The following is a 22,472-nucleotide window of genomic DNA, read 5'->3' on the forward strand; positions in this document are numbered from 1 at the left end:
CGGAAGCACCTCCCCGCCAGCCCCCTCCTCCAGCCCGGCCCGCAGCCCCCGGCCCGCAGCCCCCACCCTCTCGGCCCGGCAGGAAGTGACAGGCCCGGAGCGAGCCCCGGAGGCCTGGCAGAGCCGCGGCCGGGCCCGCACCCGGAGCGGCGGGAGGGGCGGGGAGCCGCGGCCGCGCCGGGCACCTCCCACCCCGCCCTCGGCGCCCCCGCCCCTCCAGGAAGGGGAGGAGGAGAGGGGAGCCCGCCGCGGAGGCCGAGCGAGCCCCCCGCCCAACCCGGCGACTGGGGACCCCGGCACATGAGGTGGACGCCCCCCGGGAGCACTCGGGTGCAGAGCCAGGCGCGAAGGTACCCGGGCGGCCGCGGGTTGGGGAGGGGCAGGACCTCTGGGGGCTTGGCTGCGCGGGGATGTTTCTTCAGCCACCTCCGTCTGTAACGCCCCAGGTACCTCCCCCAGTTTCTTTCCCTGCCTACCTCTGCGCTTCGCTCTGCGGTCCTTCGGCTCTGTCTGTCCAAGTCTTCTTGCTATTCATTTCGCTGCGCTGAATGCCGTCTGTCCGTCACTCTAGTTGCTTCTGACTGCTCATTTTCTCATTCATTTTTCCTTCTCTGACTTTGGTCCTCCCATCCAAGCATGCTGTCTGGTAATCTCCCTGCTTTTTATGGTCCGCTTGGTCCCTCGGTCTCCAATTCTTGACTCCTGTCTCTCTCCTGCTTGTCTCCCGGCTATCAGTAAGCACATTTCCCTGCTCACTTGGGTCAGTTCACTCCTGGCTCCACTCTATCTGTCCCCTTCCCCTCGGTGTCTTTGATTCCTCTTTGGAACCTCATTTTCATCAAGGTTCTGTATACAACAAGGACCCCTGGGCGCTTACTATCCCTATTCTCCAGATCACTTCCATTTCTTTGGCACAGTCTTCCCCAACAACCCCCCACTCCCTTCTCTTGCCGCCTTCTGTGTCCCATACTTTCTACAAGGCAGAGTTTTAGGTTTAGGGAAATTTATTTCCTCCAACTCTTGGCTCAGTGGACCCAGTCGCAGGTCCACTTAACTATCTTTTTCTATCTGCCTTCCAGAGGTCTGTGCTCCTTATCCACCCAAACCGACCCAATGAACCCAACCCAGCCCATACACACTCAAATACTACCTTTCAGGGTGACAATAGTTTAGCGATTGTGGGCACCTCTGTGGATCAGCTTCTCACACTTTCTCTCCCGATGTAATTCTGAACATTTAAATGCACTGTGCCTCCCAAACCTTTTGTTGTTTTCATTTTCTGTATTTAATTGTGCAGTCCCAATGTTGATCACAAGTGAATAGATCTGTGTGCCTCGGGTCCAGGACTCCTGGTTTTGATGTCAGTTTTTCCTGATTTTATTACTTAAGCCAGTATCTTTCCATCTCTATTTTCATTTCACAATCTGAAAAAAAAAAAAAAAGACTTCCATTTTGGGGGAGATGTGGGGTCCTACAGTATTAGCATTTTCACCTATGAATGTAGGAGTTAATGTCTCCTCTAGCTAAAGAAGGGGTCTCATGTCTTTGAGTACAGTAAACTAAGTCCATTGATCTATACAACTATGCCATGCTGCCTCTAATCCTTACCCACTTTTTTTCTTCACATGCTGATAATGAGGATTCATGGGTCTGTATCTGTTTAGTGCTTTGATATTGTGGGAGAAGATAACTATAGAGTTGAAGCTGATATGATTTCTCCTGTGTACTCCTTGGGTTATATTCCATGTTTGCAGTGACGTTTGCTACACCTAAATAAAACTGAAGAGATGGGTTGAGTACGTGGGGGATAATGATGCGATCAGATGATATTGGGAACTGAATGAGAAATCTCCCCAACTCTGTTTCCAGGGCCAAGCGGTTTGATTTTATTTACTTTATTTTGGATGTAATCATTATGATAAATCCATTGTGATAAAACTGTTGCCAGGCCTTAGCAGAAATTCTGGTTTGATGTTTACACATCTAAACCAAACAGTGCTTTGCTGACCTAATATTTCTAGTGGCCCCGTGCCTCCAGAGTAGAGAAGGTAGTGTCTAGGCCCAACAAAAGAGGAAAAAAAAAGAAGAATGAACAAAACCCCTTATTGTCATTTAGTGTTATTTGGAGGCATATTTCTTCTTGCTTCTTTTCTCCTGTCTCTGCTTGGTTCCTAGCAATGTCTTCATGTCTTTTGGCAAATTTTAGTGTAGACCGCAGAGAGTAAACTCTGATTACTGAAGCGAAAAGTTTAGTTTTACTTTCTTGAAGCCTTTCATTGCTGTGTATTTAATATGTTTAATGCCTGGTAGTCATTTGTTAAAATGATATATTACATTCAGTTGTGAAGGCTTTTCTGCAAATGGGGGAACTGAGGGGCTGGCAGGGAAGGTGATGTGCCCACGGTGTTTTTATTAGTAGCTGAGCTGGAATCAGACAGCTATTTTGGTTGCAGACTAGCTGTCCTACCTCCTAGTTTTTGTTTTGTTTTGTTTTAAAGTTGTATTTAAGTAATCTCTACACCCAGTGTGGGGCTTGAACTCATGATCCCAGGATCATGACTTGCATGCTCTTCCCACTGAGCCAGTCAGGCGTCCCTCTACCTCTAGTTTTATGACTTTCCATGATGAATTTAACATATCTGTATCTTGAGCCCCTCCTCCATAAAATGAGGACAGTGAACACTCAAACGAAATGACACTGCCTTAATCACAGCTTTTTCTTTTTTTTCCCTTGGTTTGAGGAAGCAGCACGTATTAATGTAAAGACTTGATACCTACTAGGATAACTTCTTTAATCTCGGAAAACCTCATTTCTACAATTATAAGATGGGGACAATCATATTTACCTTAAAGCACTATGAGAGGCAATGGAGATGAAGAGCCCAGGCCAGTGAGAGGAGGCACCTGGTGGCTTCTCAGTCAGTGGTGGCCATTGTTAAGGTGATGTTGGTACTGATGTTGCAGGTGCAGATAAAAATGAGAAAACAGTAACTTTTAAGCAGGACTATTTTAAACTGTTACAAATGCTATGGGAAAGTAAGGTAGCCTTAGTATTATAGTCTTACATTCTAGCCCCTTGATATTTAATAGACAGTCCTGAGGGAATCTGTAAGGGTTTCTTTTGAGACACTGGATAGCTCCAAAAGATGGTACAGGAAGCATATGGGTATAAGTGTGTGTTGCAGATTTGGTAGTTAGAGAAGCCCAAGGAATCATGGATAACAGAGGGAAGAGAGGAAGAGTATTAGATAACATGAAAAATAACAGGAAATATTAGTTTGAGATCAGGTGTGAATTTTAATCCTTCGCTACTTCCATCTAGGTCTTGAGTCAGAGCAACGGCTTTTGGGACCCTGGACCACTATCATGGAGACTGAGAGTGAGCAGAACTCCAACTCCACCAATGGGAGCTCCAGCTCTGGGGGCAGCTCTCGGCCCCAGATAGCTCAGATGTCACTGTATGAACGGCAGGCGGTGCAGGTGAGGCTCAAGTGTGAGGGGCTGTGATCTGTGAATATTGGCTTCAGGTGGGCATTGGTGCTGGAAGATAGCCGCTCATTGTTCCTTTCCAGCAAACTGGGAGAGTTGGATTAGGTGATAACTAACGTCCCTTCCAACTCTGAGAATTTTAGGAGTTTACAACAGTTCAAGCAAGTAGAGAATGATATTCAGTCTTCAAATCATGGTTTTTTTTATACCATTCAGTTCATGTAGCTAGAGTCTAACCGTTTCTCTTCGTGGATTGTCAGGTTTTTAACCTTTGGTCTCTCTTGTAAATCATCCTGGGTAATGGAAGTATGAAACTCCTTGGAGTTTTATTTTTAGACAAATAGTAAATCCTATGCTTTAAAAAATCTTGGGAATGGGGCATTTTACTCAAAATATCTTGGTTGCTAGAATAACTAGGCACAAAATAAGAATAGTTCTAGTTATTACGGAATAAGAATACAGTAAATAACCCAAAGGTGACACTCAAACTGCATTACCAGTGTCATCTTTATAAACATTTATGTGTTTGAAATGCCAGTTATTTGAAAATATTACTTGATAAAATCTTTCACAAGCCACTATTTACTCTATTTTTCATCATTTTCAACTACTTGGGGCTCTGTCACCTTTGTGTCCTAGAACATGGTCTTTTGTGTCCCTAGAATTGTGTCCCTAGAATATGGTCTTTATTTTTTTCATTCATTTATTTTTAAGTAGGCTCCATGTTGGAGCCCAATCTTGGGCTTGAACTCATGACCCTGAGATCATAGACCTGAGCTGAGATCAAGAGTTGAATGCTTAACTGACTGAGCCATCCAGGCGCCCCTCTTTTTACTTTTTTTAAGTAAGCTCTGTGCCCAGTCTGGGGCTAGAACTCACAACCCCAAGACTAAGAGTTGCATACTCTACCAACTGAGCCAGCCTGGTGCCCCTTCTTCTCTTTATATTATTTGATGTCCAGTTTATTTTCAACTTGTCTAGTCCCAGTTCTTTTTCTTGCTATATCATTTTGGGAATTCCATTCCATTTTGGGAATTAAGAGTTCATGTGAGTTACATTGCTTATATTCCTTTTCTTTATATACAAGAATAGAGAATAACAGAATTGTTTCTCCACTTTTTTTATTTTTAAAGACTTTATTTATTTCACAGGCAGAGATCACAAGTAGGCAGAGAGGCAGGCAGAGAAAGAGTAGGAAGCAGGCTCCCTGCTGAGCAGAGAACCCGATGTGGGGCTCCATCCCAGAACCCTGGGATCATGAACTGAGCTGAAGGCAGAGGCTTTAACCCACTGAGCCACCCAGGCACCCCTCTTTCTCCGCTTTTTGAAGACTATGTGAACTTACTAGTTCTAATATAAAAATGGGCAAATCAGATGTTGATTTAGCCACATTCCCCATCTCCCTTTGTTTTTCTTTTTCCCAATTGTCCCTTTCACCTTATCACAGTCATTTGCATAGAATAGGAATTAGGAGTGATTCATTCGAAGTGGGTTGATCCTCTCTTTTCCTCTTAGGCTCTGCAGGCACTGCAGCGTCAGCCCAACGCGGCTCAGTATTTCCACCAGTTCATGCTCCAGCAGCAGCTCAGCAATGCCCAGCTGCATAGCCTGGCTGCGGTCCAGCAGGTGAGAGGTCAGCAGCTAGCTGGCCCAAGAGGGAGGGGATGGGCACTACAGGTGGGTCGGGGCAGTGCTTCCACTCCTCCTGCCACTCAGGCTAGAATCATAGTCTTTTCTACCTCCTGTCCTCCTATAGGAGGATGAAGGGATCTTAGTTTTTGGGGTTGCAGTAGGAATTAGGAGGTAGAATGGCTGTGTTCCAGAACTGCACTGTCCAATATGGCAGCCATTAGTCGCGTGTAGCTGTTGAGCACTTAAAATGTGGCCAGTCCATATTGAGCTGTATAGTACAATTTTGGATTTCAAAGACATAGCATAAGAAAATATAAACTATCTCAGTAGTTTGTTTTTATTGGTTGTATGTTGAAATGAGATACATTGGCTTGAGTAAAGTTTATTTCTCCTGTTTCTTTTCACTTTTTTACTTTTTTTTTTTTTAATTTTATTTATTTGAGATTGCAAAAGAGAGCAAGATAGAGCGAGCACAAGCTGGTGGGGAGGGGAGAGGGAGAGAAGCAGGCTCCATGCTGAGCAGGGAGCCCGAGGGCGGGACTTGATCCGGGGACCCTGGGATCATGACCTGAGCAGAAGGCAGACGCGTAACTGACTGAGCCACCCAGTTGCACCTCTTTTCACTTTTTAAAAATGCATACTAGAAAATTACTTATGTGGCTCACATTGTATTCGTTTTAGACAGCCCTGGGTTAGACATATGAGTGACTCATGATTATTATCTGATCAAAGGTTCTTCTTCCACCTAAAAGAACGTGGGAGGAGGGGGGCAGAGTACCTGATTGCCCCAGAAGGGTTATGCGGGAGTTATTAGGCTGGCATATGTGGTAATGTGAGGGTTCTGGAGATAGTGAATATACTTTTCCTTGGTCCGTAGTGGAGCCTCTGGCTTTTTATCTGCACTATTACATTTTGTGCCTGGGATTCCAAGATTCAGTCTTTTCCTCCATTGTCTCTGCTCTTTCTTGTTTCCTTTCCCCTCTAACAGGCCACGATTGCTGCCAGTCGGCAGGCTAGCTCCCCAAACACCAGCACTGCCCAGCAGCAGACTACCACCACCCAGGCCTCAGTGAGTAGTACTGGGCCTCCCCACTGAGAGGCTTCCTTCCCTGGGTCTCTGCATGAAGCAACCTTGTGTATTGAGCCGTGAATGATGATGATTGCTCTTACGTAGACAATGTTAGTAAAAGGGAAACAACTGACCTGAGCCTATATCGGAGTCTCAGGGAGGAGGTCTAAAAAAGGAGAAAGAAAATCCTGGGGAAGAAGAGGGGATGAAAAAGGAAGGGGACTCATCTCTGGACCTTTCAACGAGGCGTGAAGTCTGTTCCGTTTTGTTCCTTTTCCCTCTCAGCTAGTAATGTTAGTAGTTAGGTTAGTGGTTAGGGACTAGTTTCTTTACTTTGGTACTACCCTGCAGTAGTCAGGATGACAGTTATGGTCAGGAAGGTATTATTCATTTCCCCCTGACTCTGAAAATGAGATCGTCTGTTCTTAAAAAAAGAAGAAAATGAGATACTCTGTTCTTGGCTGTGTCCCTCTGCATTTGTCAGTGATGTGCATTTCTTTTTACCTTTCCGAAATCCTTAGTTCTGGTTCCTTTCTGTACCACACAGATCAATCTGGCCACCACGTCGGCCGCCCAGCTCATCAGCCGATCGCAGAGTGTGAGCTCTCCCAGTGCTACCACTTTGACCCAATCTGTGCTACTGGGGAACACCACCTCCCCACCTCTCAACCAGTCCCAGGCCCAGATGTATCTACGGGTAAGCCACAGACACAACCGCCATTGTTCCAGAGGCATAATTGTTCTGCCCCTGGCAAAGACTTGAGTGAAAGCTGTTTGATTTAAATATGGTTGCCCAAATATGGTAAGATACGCTGATGGACTTTCTAGGCCTTACCTATCTCTAGAAGTGATGCTTGGTATTCACAGGTAGCCTGCAGATTGCATTGAGATCCTAAGTGAGAAGGTGTTCGCCTTAGTATTTTTGACTGAAGTAGTGTCACATATAATCTAATCTTTAAACCTGTGGCTCGAGTACCCAAATTCCAAGTGTTATCTCTTAGCCTATCTACTTACTACACATAAATACTTGCTCTAAAATCCTCATTGTCTCAACTTCTTTGATGTTTGACTCTTTGATATCAATCTATAGTTTTATATACATTCTAAGTTTCCTTCTGGATGATTCATTGAATATGGAGAATAAGGGTCTCCTGGGTTGGTGTGGAAAGGGGCAGGGCTTAGCAGTTTCGTATCTTCTGTTTATTTTGTCTTGTGGTCCTTCCCTTCCATTTCTTCTGTCTTTCTTCTTCTCTTGTTCTCTTTACTTTGCTCTTCCTCTTCCTCCTCTCCTTGCCAGCCACAGCTGGGAAACCTATTGCAGGTAAACCGGACCCTGGGCCGGAATGTGCCTCTAGCCTCCCAACTCATCCTGATGCCTAACGGGGCGGTGGCTGCAGTCCAGCAGGAGGTGCCATCTGCTCCATCTCCGGGAGTTCATACAGATGCAGATCAGGTCAGTGGCAACCACTTGACCTGCGGATGGGCACTGGGGAGGATGAAGGGAACCACCACAGACCAGGGCCTACCCTGCTACCCCATGACGACTTCTCAGGGTTCTTATTTTTTCTCCCTTTTTCTTCATTTCCATAGCACTCGAATTCCTTGTAACTTTTGAGTTATCTGAGTTAGGAAGGGAGGTGGAGTTGACTGAAAACAGCCCTGTGGACCTGGGAAGCCTTATTCTCAATCCAGGGCAGATGTCCTTACATTCTTTTAGACCTCCGTGGCTCAGTTTTATTCAGGAGGCCTTAATTCTCTTTCTTTGCAGTGCTCTCTTAAAGTAAGGGATGACTGAGGGAATTCTGCAGTTAGGTAGATGTGAAGCCCACCGGGCTGTCGCAGGAAGGATGTTTGTGTCCTTCTCTTTATGAGTCACTGTGGCTGCTGACTCTCAGTGGTCTCTGTGCCCAGGAAAGTGTTCCTCACCATTGCTTTCTGTGCCTTACCCCCAAACATGGACATGGATTTCGAGCCTGAAGTTTTGGCTTCTTATGATGGAATACAAATTGAGATCTCTTAATAACTTTTTTCATTCTCTTAGTTTATCAGTTAGCAAGTAAATAGTGAGGTTGAGCTCTTTCTACTGATGTGCTCAGATATATACTAGAAACTTGGGAAGCTTGGAAAGAAAGACAAGTCAAGTCTTCAAAGATCTTAGAGAACAAAGAAGTACAAAGACCTTAGTGCCCAAAGGAGTACAAAGTAAATGGTCCTAACTCAGAGTGACACACGAGTTTAGAGAAGAGTTGGCTGCATTCCTGCACAGTGACTTTTGGGATACTTGAGCAGATTCTCGAAAGATTGGTAGGACTTGATTTGGAGTTAGAAGAAAACTGGAGAGAGAACAGTGTGTGTAAAGCCATGACTTGTATGTGACTGAATTGGGGATGAATGGGTAAAGTGGAGACAGCACACCTGATGTTAGAAAAGGTCATTGTCAGGGAGAAGTCTGAAAACCAAGTAACTTTGTAGGTAGCAGGGGTCATGGCTGGCTATTGAACAGCAGATTAATAGGATAAGGACAATACTTTGGAAAGAATCATCTGGGAACATGTGTCTGGAGAAGAAAGAGGAGTTAAGGAACCTAGTAAGAGATTCTTGGGGCTCATTTAGTTACTAGGGTAAGACGTTCATTTTGTTTTGTTTTGTTTTGTTTTTTTAAAGATTTTATTTATTTGACAGACAGAGATCACAAGTAGGCAGAGAGGCAGGCAGAGAGAGTGGAGGAAGCAGGCTCCCTGCTGAGCAGAGAGCCTGATGTGGGGCTCGATCCCAGGACACTGGGATCATGACCTGAGCCGAAGGCAGAGGCTTTAACTCACTGAACTACCCAGGAGCCCCAGACGTTCGTTTTAGACTATGGTAACAGCATCGGGATCAGAGGATGAGGTTGAGACTGGTTTCATATCCAGTTCTTTGATTTATCCATCTCTTTACTCATCAGATATTCGAGTGTCAATATATGAAGGGACAGAGTAGTGTTTGAAAATAAGAATCTGATTCCAAGTCCATGACTTAACTGTGTGACCTAGGCAGACGGCCTAACATCTTTTTGCCGGTTTCTTCGTGTATAAAATAGCTGTTGTTAAATACCTACCTTGGAGTGTGTTGAGGATTAAATGAGTTAGAGATGACAAATCACTGAAGCACCAGACATTAAACAAAAATCACCTGAATGGCTTAACAATTGCTTCATTAGAAAGTATAGAGTGCTCTGAAAACACAGAAAGAGACCTTATTCAGCCTTGGGATTGGGGTGAAAGTTGAGAAGACCGCCCCGAGGAGGTGACATTTAAATTGGGTGTCTGGTGAAGGCATCGAAAGAGAGTGGTGAAGGCAATGGAAACCTTATGTCCAAATACCCCTTGAATCCAAAGAGGAGGGAAGGAGCTTTATATATTTGAGGACTTGAAAGAAGACCTGCATGTTTGGAGTTTGGCAAAGCGGGATGGAGATGGTGCTGGGGAGGTAGGAGAGACTTCTTGCAGGGCACTGGGGACAGTGTTTAGGATTTTGGGCTTTATGTGAAGGGTGATAGGACATTATGGGAGGATTTTAAATTTGGAAATCACATAGTAGGGTTTGAGGCTCATTCATTTGTTTGTTTAGAGACTATGTTGGGGGCATAGTGGCTCAGTGGGTTGAGCATCTACTTTCGGCTCAGGTCATGATCCCAGGGCCTTGGGATGGAGCCCGGCATGGGGCTTTCTGCTCGGCCGGGAGCCTACTTCCCTCTCTCCCACTCCCCCTGCTTGCATTCCCTCTCTCACTGTCTCTTTCTCTGTCAAATAAATAAGTAAAATCTTAAAAAAAAAAAAAAAAAGACTATGTTAGCTCCTCTGTAGAGAATAAATGGAAGCATGTGTGAATAAATGAGTGTGAATCTAGGGACAACAATTTAGAGGAAAGATGGTGTTTGGGTTAGGCAGTAACAATGGATGTGGACAGAAATGAATAGATTTGAGAAAAAACTTAGAAGATCTTTGAAAAAGGAAAGCTGATTCAGTTGAGAGAGGTGCCAGGGACGAGATGTGACAGCAGGAAGGTGACTTCGTAGTGTGACTAGAGAGGTAGAATGTTGGAGAAGTGGACTTATGGTGAGGTTAACTTTTGTACACCGCTGTCTTGGATGTGCTTGCGAGTCACTGGGTCATGAGGCCAGCAGTTTTAGATAGCTGGTGCTTGAGTATAGAGAGGAGGTCCGCATGGAAATAAACATTCAAGAGTAGACACAGGATAATGGAAGTCAAGAGAGCGTTTGGCATTGCTTAGGGAAAGGTACGGATTGGTATGAGAAATGGAACCCTGAAGGTTAGGACTGCTCCTTCGAAAATAGAACAGCTCAAGGTCAGTAGAGGCTGATGAAGTGGCAGAGGGAGTAGAAAGTGAAACAGGAAAATCTGGATTGTGTAGTGTCATGAAGACAAGGGAGCAGAACGTTAGAAGTGGCAGGGAGTCCTCTGTCAACTGTAGTAGAAAGGACAAGAAAGAGTTACCAATATGGACAGAGAACCATTTCAGTGGAGTTTGGGGGTGGGGGGGGTTTGAAGCCAAACTAGTATCACCTGAGGAATGGCTGGATTGTGAGAATAGATGCAGTGAATGTAAACAGTTATTACCAGTTTAGCAATCAAAGGAAAAGGGGGATGAAGCTGGGGTTGGGGAAGTGGGGTTCACGTGTGATCGGAGGGTGCCTTAGAGGGGAGGTTGAAGAGACAGGAAGGAATTGATAGCACAAGCTCCTTGAGAAGGAGGAGAGCTGAGGCCTTGAGTGTGGAGAATGATTTGATAGGAGGGCTGATAGAGGGGAGAGCAGGGAAAAGGTGGTGGTGGGGATTCATGAAGGGGATTATAGATTTGGTGATGGAACTGCTCACATAGTGTTTTTATCATCTCTGCAGGGGTGATGAGGGAGAGGGGGAAGAGCAAGTGGTTCTGAGGTATATTGGGAGACTAGGAAAGTTTTGAGTAGTCATTATGGAAAGCTGATTGGAAACAAACTATATAATTGTCGTATCACTTTAAGTGCCCCAACACCCCATCCTGGTAATTCCTGTAAAGTCCTGTAAAGCTCTCTCAAAAGCTCTCACCTCTTTACTGCTCGCCTGAACTCAGGTTCCTTGTATTTTTCACCTGCATTACTCTTCTAGTTTTCTAATTGGTCTCTTGACTTCAGCCTTGTCTACCTCTAAGCGTCTTTCATATTATCCTCAGAATAAGTTTTTTCAATAAGAAAATACATGTTGTTCCTAACGTTATTTTAAATGGTATTTCTGGTGTGCCGAGTTTGATAAGTCATAATCCTTGGTTCATGATACCTCTCAGCAGTGGTCTAATCATGGCCCAATCTTATTTACTTACTATGTTTTAATGATGTAATAAGCATTCCCCAGCTCCACCCACTGCCTGCCCCTACCTATGGTAACAATGATTCTGATTCCTAGGTTCATCCTGCCCTGTGTCCCTTTTTCTATAGTTTTATTGTGTTTACATGGGTTTTTCCAAAAGTACTTCTTATTATGGGAAATTTCAAACTTATGCAAAAATAGAAAAATACATGAATCTCTGCACACCTGCTAACCAGCTGCAATATTTATCAACACACAGCCTTTCTCTCCAGGCCATTTCCCTCCACTGTGGATTATTTAGAAGTAAATTCCAGATACCATACGTTCTATATATTTTATACACACACACACACACACATATTATATATATATATATAATATAATTATAATTATAATATATAATAATATATAATTATAATATATATTATTATATATTATAATTATATATAATAATAATTATATTATATATATATATAAATATTTGTATTTAAGTGTAGAAGGTCTTTGTGCTGTATGTAATTTGGGGGGAATACTTTCTTAATAGCTTATTATCAAGATCCATCTGTATTGTTGCATGTCATTGTATTTTATTAATTTTGATTTCTCTGTAGTATTGAACCATGTGAATATACTGTGGTTCATTCATCTTCTCTTCTGATAATGGCCATTTGGGTTGCTTCCAGACTTCCATTAACTGAATAGTGCTGCTGTGGACTTCCCTACACATGCCTCCTGTTGCTATAGGAGCAAGAGTTGCTCCTGTAGAATTCCTGGATCAGAGGGTGTGTGAATGTTCAGCTTTAGGATAGGATGCCAAACTGTTTTCAAAGCAGTTTTGCTGATTTACACTTCTGTCAGCAGTGTTTAAAAGAATGGTTTCAGCTGTAGTGTTGATGATCTTTATTCTGATTAATAGTCTTCAGTGGCTTCCTGTCATTTGAAGTGCTCATCAGTCTTTTCTTCATATTTCGGAGTACTTACTCTATCAGGCACTGTGCTAGATGCTGGAAATACAACAATGGGGAAGACAGACTTTCTCTTCCTCATTTGAACACACTGAGCCCTTCCTGATCTGGCACGGTTCTACCTCCCCGGCCTTAGCCTGTCTTCCTAGCTTCATTTTTTGCCACTCCCTCTAACTCACCCCAAACATAATGAAATATTTATAATTTCCAAAAATGCTCTGCTCTTTCTTCACTCGATGGTCTTCCAAATGTTGTTACCTGTGTCTTCAAACTTCGCTTTCCCTCTCACCCATGGAGTCTCAGATGAAACAAGACTTTCAGGAAGTTTTCCCCAGTCTCCCCGGGCTGAGTCTGTCTTCCTCCTCTGTGCTCCCATGGCACTTTGTGCATATCTCTGTATAGTATGACAGGTTTATTGGTGATTTTCGTGTCTGTCTTTTCTGGTAGAAAGTACTCATTATTAAGAGCAGGGACATTGTCTTTCGTCCCTGCATTTCCAGTATCCAGTGTACTACCGGAAACATAGTAGGGTATTTGGTCGATGTTGAATGAATAAACAGAAGAAAGGAAAATTTGAGACATTTTGAAGGAATAAATGAGCGAACTTGCTGATAGATTTGATAGTGGATGAAGGAGACTAAATATCAAATAGGATTCAAGAGTACCTCCGCGTATGACTGGAAGGACTTCAATGTATGTAATTGTAAAGGTAAGGGGACAAGTTTTGAAGGGGGCTGGGAATATCTGTAGCTGTCTTCACTGCTTCTGAATCGGTCACAGAAGTCTTTGACCTTCATGCTTCCTGTTCCCCTCTTCTCAATATATCATTTTCTTCTTATCTTTCAGGTGCAGAATTTGGCAGTGAGGAACCAACAGGCCTCAGCCCAAGGACCCCAAATGCAAGGCTCTACTCAGAAGGCCATTCCTCCTGGAGCCTCCCCTGTCTCTAGCCTCTCCCAGGCCTCTAGCCAGGCCCTCGCTGTGGCTCAGGCTTCCTCTGGGGCCTCAGGCCAGTCCCTCAACCTCAGTCAAGCTGGCACAGGCAGTGGGAATAGCATCCCAGGGTCCATGGGGCCAGGTGGTGGTGGCCAGGCACCTGGGGGCTTGGGTCCGTTGCCTTCCTCAGGAATGGGTGGGGGTGGGAGCTGTCCCAGGAAGGGCACAGGAGTGGTGCAGCCCTTGCCTGCAGCCCAAACAGTGACTGTGAGTCAGGGAAGCCAGACAGAAGCAGAAAGTGCAGCAGCCAAGAAGGCAGAAGCAGATGGGGCTGGTCAGCAGAATGTGGGCATGAACCTGACACGGACAGCTACACCTGCTCCCAGCCAGACCCTTATTAGCTCAGGTAAGCTCTCACCTCTCACAATGTCATTATTCTCTCAGAACTTGTTTGAAATCCTCAGAGTACTTTTCTTTGCCATTTATCCTGCTTCTCTGGGTCCTGGAGTAGTGGAAGGAAAAAAAAAAAAATCACATCAGCCTTTATCAGATTAGTACAGGGAGAGAGTAGGACAGGTAGCAGAAGTAGATCTCTGTTCCACTAGGCAGCAATCTGTATAAATTGCTTTGTCCCCTTCTTAGGCCCTGAGTGTGTCAGTTTATCCATCCCACCCATTCATTTATCCAGTTCTTACTGGGTATTGCCTACTGTGTTGTAGGAGGTGTTAGGGATGCATCTTTTTTTTTTTTTTATAGTTATTAACATATAATGTATTATTTGGGGATGCATGTTTGAACAACAGATTCCTTGTCCCCATGGAGTTTACGATTTAGTGCAAGGGATGACTTCTCTCCTTACTCTGTTTAATGATGATTAGTTGGACCAGGGTAGAGTGGAGATGGTCTAAGTGCCTTAGAGCACTCGGGACTAGCAAACGGTTTAGTATAGTTAACTTGTGATCATCTGTATCAAGGATAAGGATAAAAAAAGGAATAAATAATAGTAACCTCAAATGGTTTATAGTTGCTTTTAGAATGTGGTTCGGTATAGTTAGATGCGCGTACCTCACTTGGTAATGTTTGTTTTTACCTGCCTTGTTTCCGGCACTTCAGTCGTTGCTCTGTTTGGATGATTTGCTTACAAAAAAGTTAAGTTAATCACCGGCTGTACTACTACCACCTAGTATTTATATACCGTAGCACTCTGTTTCCAAAGTGTTTTCATGTAACATGTGCTCTCAGGGGGATCTGGGAGACTGGTGTGTCTTGGCTTCACCTTCAGTGGAGGAAACTGCATAAAGGCTGGGCCTGCAGCCACTGACTCTTATGCCTTCTTGTAGGTGGTGACCAAACTGATGAGTCTGAAAAACCCAGGCATTCGTGGGCGGATGTTGGAATCTTTACCTTTGTGGACATTAATTCTCTCAGTGACCATTGAGTCTTTATCATGTGCCGGGCATGGGGCTGGGTTCTAGGGATGCGAAAATGAATAGAGCAAGGACTCAACCCTCGAAGAACTCAGTCTAATCATACAGGAGATGGGCCAGCCATTCTCCTCTGCTGGGTCAAACTATCAGGATTTAGTGTAGCAAAGAAAATAAAAGTTAGATAGCTGCAAGAAATTACCAAGCACCGTGAAATGATTGGGCAAAGGGACTTCTTCCCTGGGGGTGCTTCGCTATGGAGAGAGACTAGTTATGTCTGACTCAGAGGCAAGAGTGTGAATGAAGTTATCTCTTGGGTCCGCCAGGTTCGATTTCCCTTCACTGTGTGATCCCAGAGCCAAGTGCACCTTGGAAAGGTGATTTCCCTTTCAATTTGTATCGATGATAATTTTCCGCTCTTCTTTGTTCCGCTCGGGGCGCCCCGCTGTAGCCACCTACACGCAGATCCAGCCCCACTCCCTGATTCAGCAACAGCAGCAGATCCACCTCCAGCAGAAACAGGTGGTGATCCAGCAGCAGATCGCCATCCATCACCAGCAGCAGTTCCAGCACCGGCAGTCCCAGCTCCTCCACACAGCCACACACCTCCAGCTGGCCCAGCAGCAGCAGCAGCAGCAGCCGCCGCCGCCGCCGCCCCCGCCCCCGCCGCCAGCTGCCACCCTCACTGCCCCTCAGCCACCGCAGGTCCCACCTACTCAGCAGGTCCCTCCTTCCCAGTCCCAGCAGCAAGCCCAGACCCTGGTTGTTCAACCCATGCTTCAGTCTTCACCCTTGTCCCTCCCGCCTGACCCAACCCCCAAGCCACCCATCCCCATCCAGTCCAAACCACCTGTAGCCCCTATCAAGCCTCCTCAGTTAGGCGCTGCTAAGATGTCAGCTACCCAGCAACCACCACCCCATATCCCTGTGCAAGTGGTGGGCACCCGGCAGCCTGGGACGGCCCAGGCACAGGCTCTGGGGTTGGCACAGCTGGCCGCTGCTGTCCCTACTTCCCGGGGCATGCCCAGTACAGTGCAGCCCAGTCAGGCCCATTTGGCCTCCTCGCCACCTTCATCCCAGGCTGCCGGGGCCCTGCAAGAGTGCCCTCCCACGCTGGCGTCTGGGATGAGCCTCGCTCCTGTGCAGGGGACAGCGCATGTGGTAAAGGGTGGGGCTACGACCTCCTCACCTGTTGTGGCCCAGGTACCTGCTGCCTTCTACATGCAGTCTGTGCACCTGCCGGTGAGTGAGGTCTTGAGTGGACCTGGGGCTCAGTGGACATAGAGCTTAACTTAGGAGGGGAGTAACGAGTTCGGAAGGTTGAGATACTGATACTTATCATTTTACCTTCATTACTTCCTTAGAAGCCCCATCTCCAAATACAGCCATACTGGGGTTAGGACTTAGGAATTGGGTGGGGGAGGGGAACCGCAAACATTTAGTCCATAACAAATAGATAATATGTGTGGGTGAGTGAGCATGGCAGGTGAATATGGTATTGCACCAACTGCTCTGTGGATCATATTGTTTCGTCTGTAACAACTATTTGTTACAAACTGTAACACTTAAAAGATATTGGTTTGTCCTTTTGTAAGAGAGGCATTGATGGAAGGTTAAGATACTGGTATTTATTTGTTCCTTTTGTAGGAAAGACATTACCGTGTATAATAATCTGTACTTCACACTGCTTGATTTGCTCCTGAAATCATTCTGGGTTTTTGGATCTGTACTAAATTAGGTTAAGATAGCCTTACTCACTTAAGTTGGTCTTTAGAAAAACGGTGGTTCTCGGTGGAGCCATAATGAACTAGAATCCTGAGGTGTATGTCAGGACTAAATGTGACATTTTCTTTTGTCCTGATGTAGAAGATACACTTCTTGGGAATGACCGGGAATTCTAGTGTACCATGGGAAGTATGCAGATTGGGTAATCTGGAACCAAGAACATTTTCACTGATAGTATGGTGGTCATTGAGGTTCCTTATGTCCTTCATTCATACATCTTGGTTTCTTTCCTGTTTTTCACTGTATAGAGCAAACCCCAGACATTGGCTGTCAAACGCAAGGCAGAGTCTGAGGAGGAGAGAGATGATGTCTCCACATTGGGTTCAGTGCTTCCTGCCAAGGCATCTCCAGTAGCCGAAAGCCCAAAGGCCATGGAGGAGAAGAGCAGTCTTGGAGGTAACTGACTTCTGCAGTGTGATTTGAGTGCAGAGATTAGAGAACTGTTCTGAGTGAGCTCACAGCTAAATCTGGTTCTGTAGAAGAGGACCCTGAACTTGGTAGACCAATGGGTAGATCCAAAAACAGGGACTCCAGGGTGAATGATCAAAGGTGAACATGTATTATTGTGGAAGATCAGACTGGCTTAGCTAATGGATCAGTTACGTCATCCTCTTATCTCTTCCTTAATCTGTTCCAGAGAAAGCTGAACCGGTGACTGGTGTGAATGCTAGTACTCCAAGCAGTGAACTAGTAGCCTTGGCTCCTGCCCCAGCTGCACCCCCCGCTACACTAGCCATGGTGTCCAGACAAATGGGTGACTCAAAACCCCCACAGGCCATCGTGAAGCCCCAGATTCTCACCCACATCATTGAAGGCTTCGTTATCCAGGAAGGAGCAGAGCCTTTCCCGGTGAGGGCAGGGCCATAAGGTGGGACTTTCAAGTGGGGACTTGATCTGATTATTATCTTTCCAAAGTTCACTAAAATCAAATCTCAGAACTATTTAATTATTGGAGAATGGTTTAATTCTATTGTTTGTATAGTTAATTGTGGAGGAGGAAGGGAAGGAGGAAAGGAAACAGTATGTGTAGACCAACAAATGCAAATGTTGGGAAGAGGAGAAGAGAAGCTGTAATGTTTAGTTACACAAACTAGGCTGTCTCATAATGAAGAAATTTGTGGTAGAGAAGTTAAGGGACTTTTCTAGATACCAGGAGTTGCAGAACTAGGCCTAGAATGCAGGTGTCTGCAACTTTGGAAGGAAAAGGACAAGCTAGGGTGCCAAGTTAAGAACATGTTTTCCAGTAGCTTATCTGAAAAGAGCCAGGTAGGGCCTCTTGATTGCCATGTTGAGAAATGTTTCTCTAAACCAGACATGGCCATTAACTCTGAGAACCAGGCAAAGACATGGCAGTGAGAAATACTGGGGAAAGTTATAGAGAAGCAGAAAGGAACTAGGCTAACTTAACTGTAAACTTTTTCTGGCACAGGTGGGTTGTTCTCAGTTACTGAAAGAGTCTGAGAAGCCACTACAGACTGGCCTGCCTACAGGGCTGAATGAGAATCAGTCAGGGGGCCCCTTGGGAGGGGACAGCCCATCTGCTGGTAAGTATTTATTTAGAGACCCATATGGGGAAGGAGGCTCAGGGAGATAGATGTGTTTGAGCACTCACTGTGAAATAGTAATTATTTAAAGTGGGAGTTGTATGAAGTCCAGCCACATGCAGGAACATTTTGATATTAAATATCAAAATGTATAGAATCACACAAAAGGAGTTCCCTATAGAATTAGGGTAATTTTATCAAGCTAACCTCTTGAATTATTTACTCTAAGTATGTATTTTTCAAAAGGTGATGTAAAATAGGATATTTCTAAATTTCCATTTCTCATTCTAGGTTTTATCATCTATATTAAGGACTCTTGTTTATATTACTCCCACTGCTTTTGTAAACTTGTGTTGGGAGAGGGATCCAACATCTTTCTAGTTAGTAATTAGTTCCTCTCTCCTATTCTAAAATACGGTTTTGTTGGCAACCTGAGAGTATAAATTGGGATCAAGTTATTCGCTGAAGATGGAAACTGGGCTGGTTTAAGTCAGGAAGGCCATGATGTTCCTCAAGGACGTGTCTTTATGGTTTTGGATTTTGAACTTTGTTTTAGGGATTCCGAATTAGGTTGTGTAGGTCTTGAGGGGCAAACCCTGAGAGTAATTAGCCAGCTGTGGGCCTAACGATGGCCTGAGCAGCGGCGGGATCAGCAATAGGCTCCCAAGGGATGCGTTATTTTCCAGAGCTAGATAAGAAGGCAAACCTCCTGAAGTGTGAGTACTGCGGGAAGTATGCTCCTGCTGAGCAGTTTCGAGGCTCCAAGAGGTTCTGCTCAATGACCTGCGCTAAGAGGTACTGTGGGCACCTGCCCCTTCCTTACCTTCAGCACCAGTTCCTCCATCGAATAGCGGGCTCCTTCCCTAGGATCACCTCATAGCTGACGCTTCCTGTCTTCACTTTTGTGTTCTTCCCCAAGTCGGTCTTAAAATACCAACTCCCACGTAGCCATGGGTAGCCCGGCGGTCTCCTCTAGCACTGCCAACACTGCGTATATGCCCCGACCTGTAGGTATAATGTGAGCTGTAGTCACCAGTTCCGGCTGAAGAGGAAAAAAATGAAAGAGTTCCAAGAAGCCAACTATGCTCGCGTTCGTCGGCGGGGACCCCGCCGCAGCTCCTCAGACATCGCTCGTGCCAAGATCCAGGGCAAGCGCCACCGGGTGAGCGTCCGTTGCACGGCCAGCTACCTTTAAAATGGTCCTTCTTCCTTCCTCTTTTCCTGCCAGGCAGTTCCTTTGCCCTGATAAAAGAGTATGAGACCAGAACTCTTGAGTTCTGTATTGATAGCATTTGTGCAGATTCCAAGAGATCGTGACTCCTTGTCTCTTCTCAAGTGATTACTGGTTCATGTACGCACTAATCATTATATCACATTATATTTGACAAAATCTAGATCGATTGTTGGAAGAAAGGGTGAATCAAGAAAGTGATAGTTTATACTTGGAAGTTACTTGAGGGTGGACTAGTGACTCCGGGCATTTGCCAACAAAGTACAGTTTCTTCACTCTAATACTAGTTTTTGCTCTGTGCCTAGTATTAACCCAAACCCCGTTGGCTGGGAAGGGGCGAAGAAAAGAAACGTCCTGACACTGTTCATGACCTCATGGCTTTGTGTTGTTCTCCGTAGGGTCAAGAGGACTCTAGCCGGGGTTCAGATAATTCCAGTTACGATGAAGCACTCTCTCCAACATCTCCTGGGCCTTTATCTGTGCGAACTGGGCATGGAGAACGTGACCTGGGGAACCCCAATACGGCACCACCGACGCCAGAATTACATGGCATCAACCCTGTGTTCCTGTCTAGCAATCCCAGCCGCTGGAGTGTAGAAGAGGTGTATGAGTTTATCGCTTCTCTACAAGGTATTGAGGGCCTTATCCAGGAGAACCCAGATCACATACAGGTTTACTTTTCTTTAGATTATCCCACATGGGCCTTTGTGACAGGGAACAGAATGGACTTTGAAGCAGTAGGCACTTAAGTATGGTATGGCAGAGGTTCTATTCTTCATATTTACACAAAGTAACTTGCACACACTCTGGTTTAATTTCCTTTTGGGCTGATTGTCCTCTATTATGTCAGCAATCTTGCATTGTTTGATTTTCACTTTTCTCTTTCTTACTAGTAATTTTTAGATAAAGCATATTTTTTATATGTGATTTTTGTGACACCTGTCATGGATAAAAGACTGTTTCCACTAATGGGATTAGGAAAGTACGGGCCACTGTTATCCCACACTCTTCAAGGCAGGACTGTTTATAAACTCTTGACAAAGGATGGTTTTCTCTAGAAAAGAAAATCAACTTACCCTTTTTGCCATTTGTCTGAACCCTGGGCTCTTAAACAAAGATGTCATAAAGGCTCTGAACTTTGTTTTGCTAGTGTAAAAGAGAACATATGATCTTGCTCCTTCCCTTTTCTCCCTCAAGCTAGTTGAATGAAGTTATTTCTGTGATTGAACAACTTTGTTATTCTTTCCTCTTGGCTTTTAAAAATAGCCAGTTTCTCGGATTTCATTTTACTTCCAAAGCTTGCCACCCCAGACTTTTATATTCCTGAATTTAGGATGAGTACATTGGGATTAACCACTACCGGATTCCCCCGTTTTTCACCTTCAATTTCCCCCTCCTGTCCTCTGTACGTACCATCACATAGCTTTTCACATGTATTCCCACCGTTTCCTTCCAGGCTGCCAAGAGATTGCAGAGGAGTTTCGTTCCCAGGAGATTGATGGACAGGCCCTTTTATTACTTAAAGAAGAGCATCTTATGAGTGCCATGAACATCAAGTTGGGCCCTGCCCTCAAGATCTGCGCCAAGATAAACGTCCTCAAGGAGACCTAAGGTGGCCCTCTTGCACAAACGAGCCTAAGGCAGATACTCTCCACTGTCCAGGTTATAACCTGGTACCAGCAGACTTTACAGGGAAGAAAGAGCTGTTCCAATTACCCGAATCTTCTGCAGAGGGGATTACTGAGGGAAGAGAAGTGCAAGAATTGGTTGCTGGTGCTACATGGCGGCAGCTGTGACATTTTCTCTGGTTCTACCTTATTTTTTAAAATCATTACAGTTCTCACTTTTCTTACCTACCCTAATCCAATCTTTATAAAAGCAGTCTAGAGAACTAGGACTGCTCAGCCTTATCCTGGAGTGGAGGATCTAGCCAGGGTCTCAGCTCTCCAAGAGGAGTAGACAGTACCGTATGGTAAGGCAGTGGGTGGGACATAGGTGTGCCTCAACAGTGGGAGAGATAGGGTTTCTCTAGCTTGTGTGACACAAGTAGCGACATCTGGTACTCCCTCTCTTCCCTCTGGATTGCCCAACTGTGGCTGGGGCCCAGAGATTTCTTTGTCGTCGCTCCCTTAGTATTGAACGTTTTCTCCTGCATCTGTGGCAGGCTCGCTCGCTGGTGCAGAGACTTGGTGGGCGTCATTCTGATTTGCTGCAGGGGCTAAAAGGTGTGTGGCACACACATGGTTGTCATTCTTTTTGCATCCCCCTGTTCCCTTCAGTTTCTCTGTTGTCTCTCCTGCCCTGCCTTTCTTTTCAATTCCAACTCTGCTCTGTCCTATAGCTTTATTAAAACGGGAGTGTGTGGGGCTGAGGTCAGGAGTATAAGTACCTACCTTAGGCGCTATTCCTTATACAACAAAAATATTAAATATTTTTTTCCTTCTCTGTAAAAGGATAAAAATTGGTCTATTGTCTCTTACTCCATTCCAGTGTCTCTACCCTCTTCTTTCATACAAAAGACTAGGGCAACTTGTTTGTTTGTTTTTTTAATCTTTTAAGTGTTTTTATACAAAAAATGTAGTTTTTTTCTTTTTTCTTTTTGCATTTTTAAAACACCAGTGTGGGGGAGGGATGCAAACAAGTTAACAAAAAAGATGCTTTTATAACATTATTTTCCCTGTTTAGAAAGAAGAAAAAAAAAATCATTCCAATAGTATTTAAAAGTCCAAAGATGAAATAATTTTTTTCTTCCCTAAAAGCTATTAAAAGCCCCTGCCTTTTGGCGCCCTCTTGTGTCCAGTGGAGCCATGTTACTCTTCAATGGCCCAGGTTCACTATTATGCAAAGATTGGGCCAGGCTTCTTTCTGGGCACATGGCCTAAACAAAAAAGTGGAAGCATCAGAGGATTCAAAACCTCTCCCCACAGAAACTGCTGTGGGCAAGAAGATACTTCCCTGAGCCAGAAGGGACAGGTGCAGCAGCATTCCACACCCAGAGCACAGGATGGCAAAGCACTAGATATCCCACCTCTGCTTTCATTCCTTTCCA

The 22,472-nt window shown here is 44.9% G+C and overlaps 1 protein-coding gene across 7 annotated transcripts; it reads left to right on the plus strand.

The window, feature by feature from the left end:
• The first annotated feature begins 233 nt into the window (after positions 1-233).
• On the plus strand, positions 234-22,125 carry PHC1 (polyhomeotic homolog 1). Of its 7 annotated transcripts, none has more exons than XM_032854930.1 (15): positions 234-350; positions 3,323-3,480; positions 5,005-5,115; positions 6,110-6,190; positions 6,738-6,887; positions 7,488-7,643; positions 13,350-13,845; positions 15,315-16,105; positions 16,897-17,044; positions 17,286-17,497; positions 18,078-18,192; positions 18,861-18,987; positions 19,204-19,354; positions 19,822-20,053; positions 20,880-22,125. In XM_032854930.1, the coding sequence occupies exons 2-15, from the start codon at positions 3,367-3,369 to the stop codon at positions 21,032-21,034; spliced, it is 3,039 nt and encodes a 1,012-aa protein (XP_032710821.1). In that variant the 5' UTR covers positions 234-350; positions 3,323-3,366; the 3' UTR covers positions 21,035-22,125. The 7 variants fall into 7 exon arrangements, with proteins under 7 accessions (XP_032710821.1, XP_032710819.1, XP_032710817.1 ...); XM_032854928.1 differs by lacking the exon at positions 234-350 and adding an exon at positions 1,430-1,648 and having other exon boundaries at positions 7,512-7,643; XM_032854926.1 differs by lacking the exon at positions 234-350 and adding an exon at positions 1,431-1,648.
• The last annotated feature ends 347 nt before the right edge of the window (positions 22,126-22,472 follow it).

Source organism: Lontra canadensis, unplaced genomic scaffold, assembly GCF_010015895.1.
Source record: "Lontra canadensis isolate GAN:19392208 unplaced genomic scaffold, GSC_riverotter_1.0 scaffold9, whole genome shotgun sequence".
Taxonomy (NCBI): domain Eukaryota; kingdom Metazoa; phylum Chordata; class Mammalia; order Carnivora; family Mustelidae; genus Lontra; species Lontra canadensis.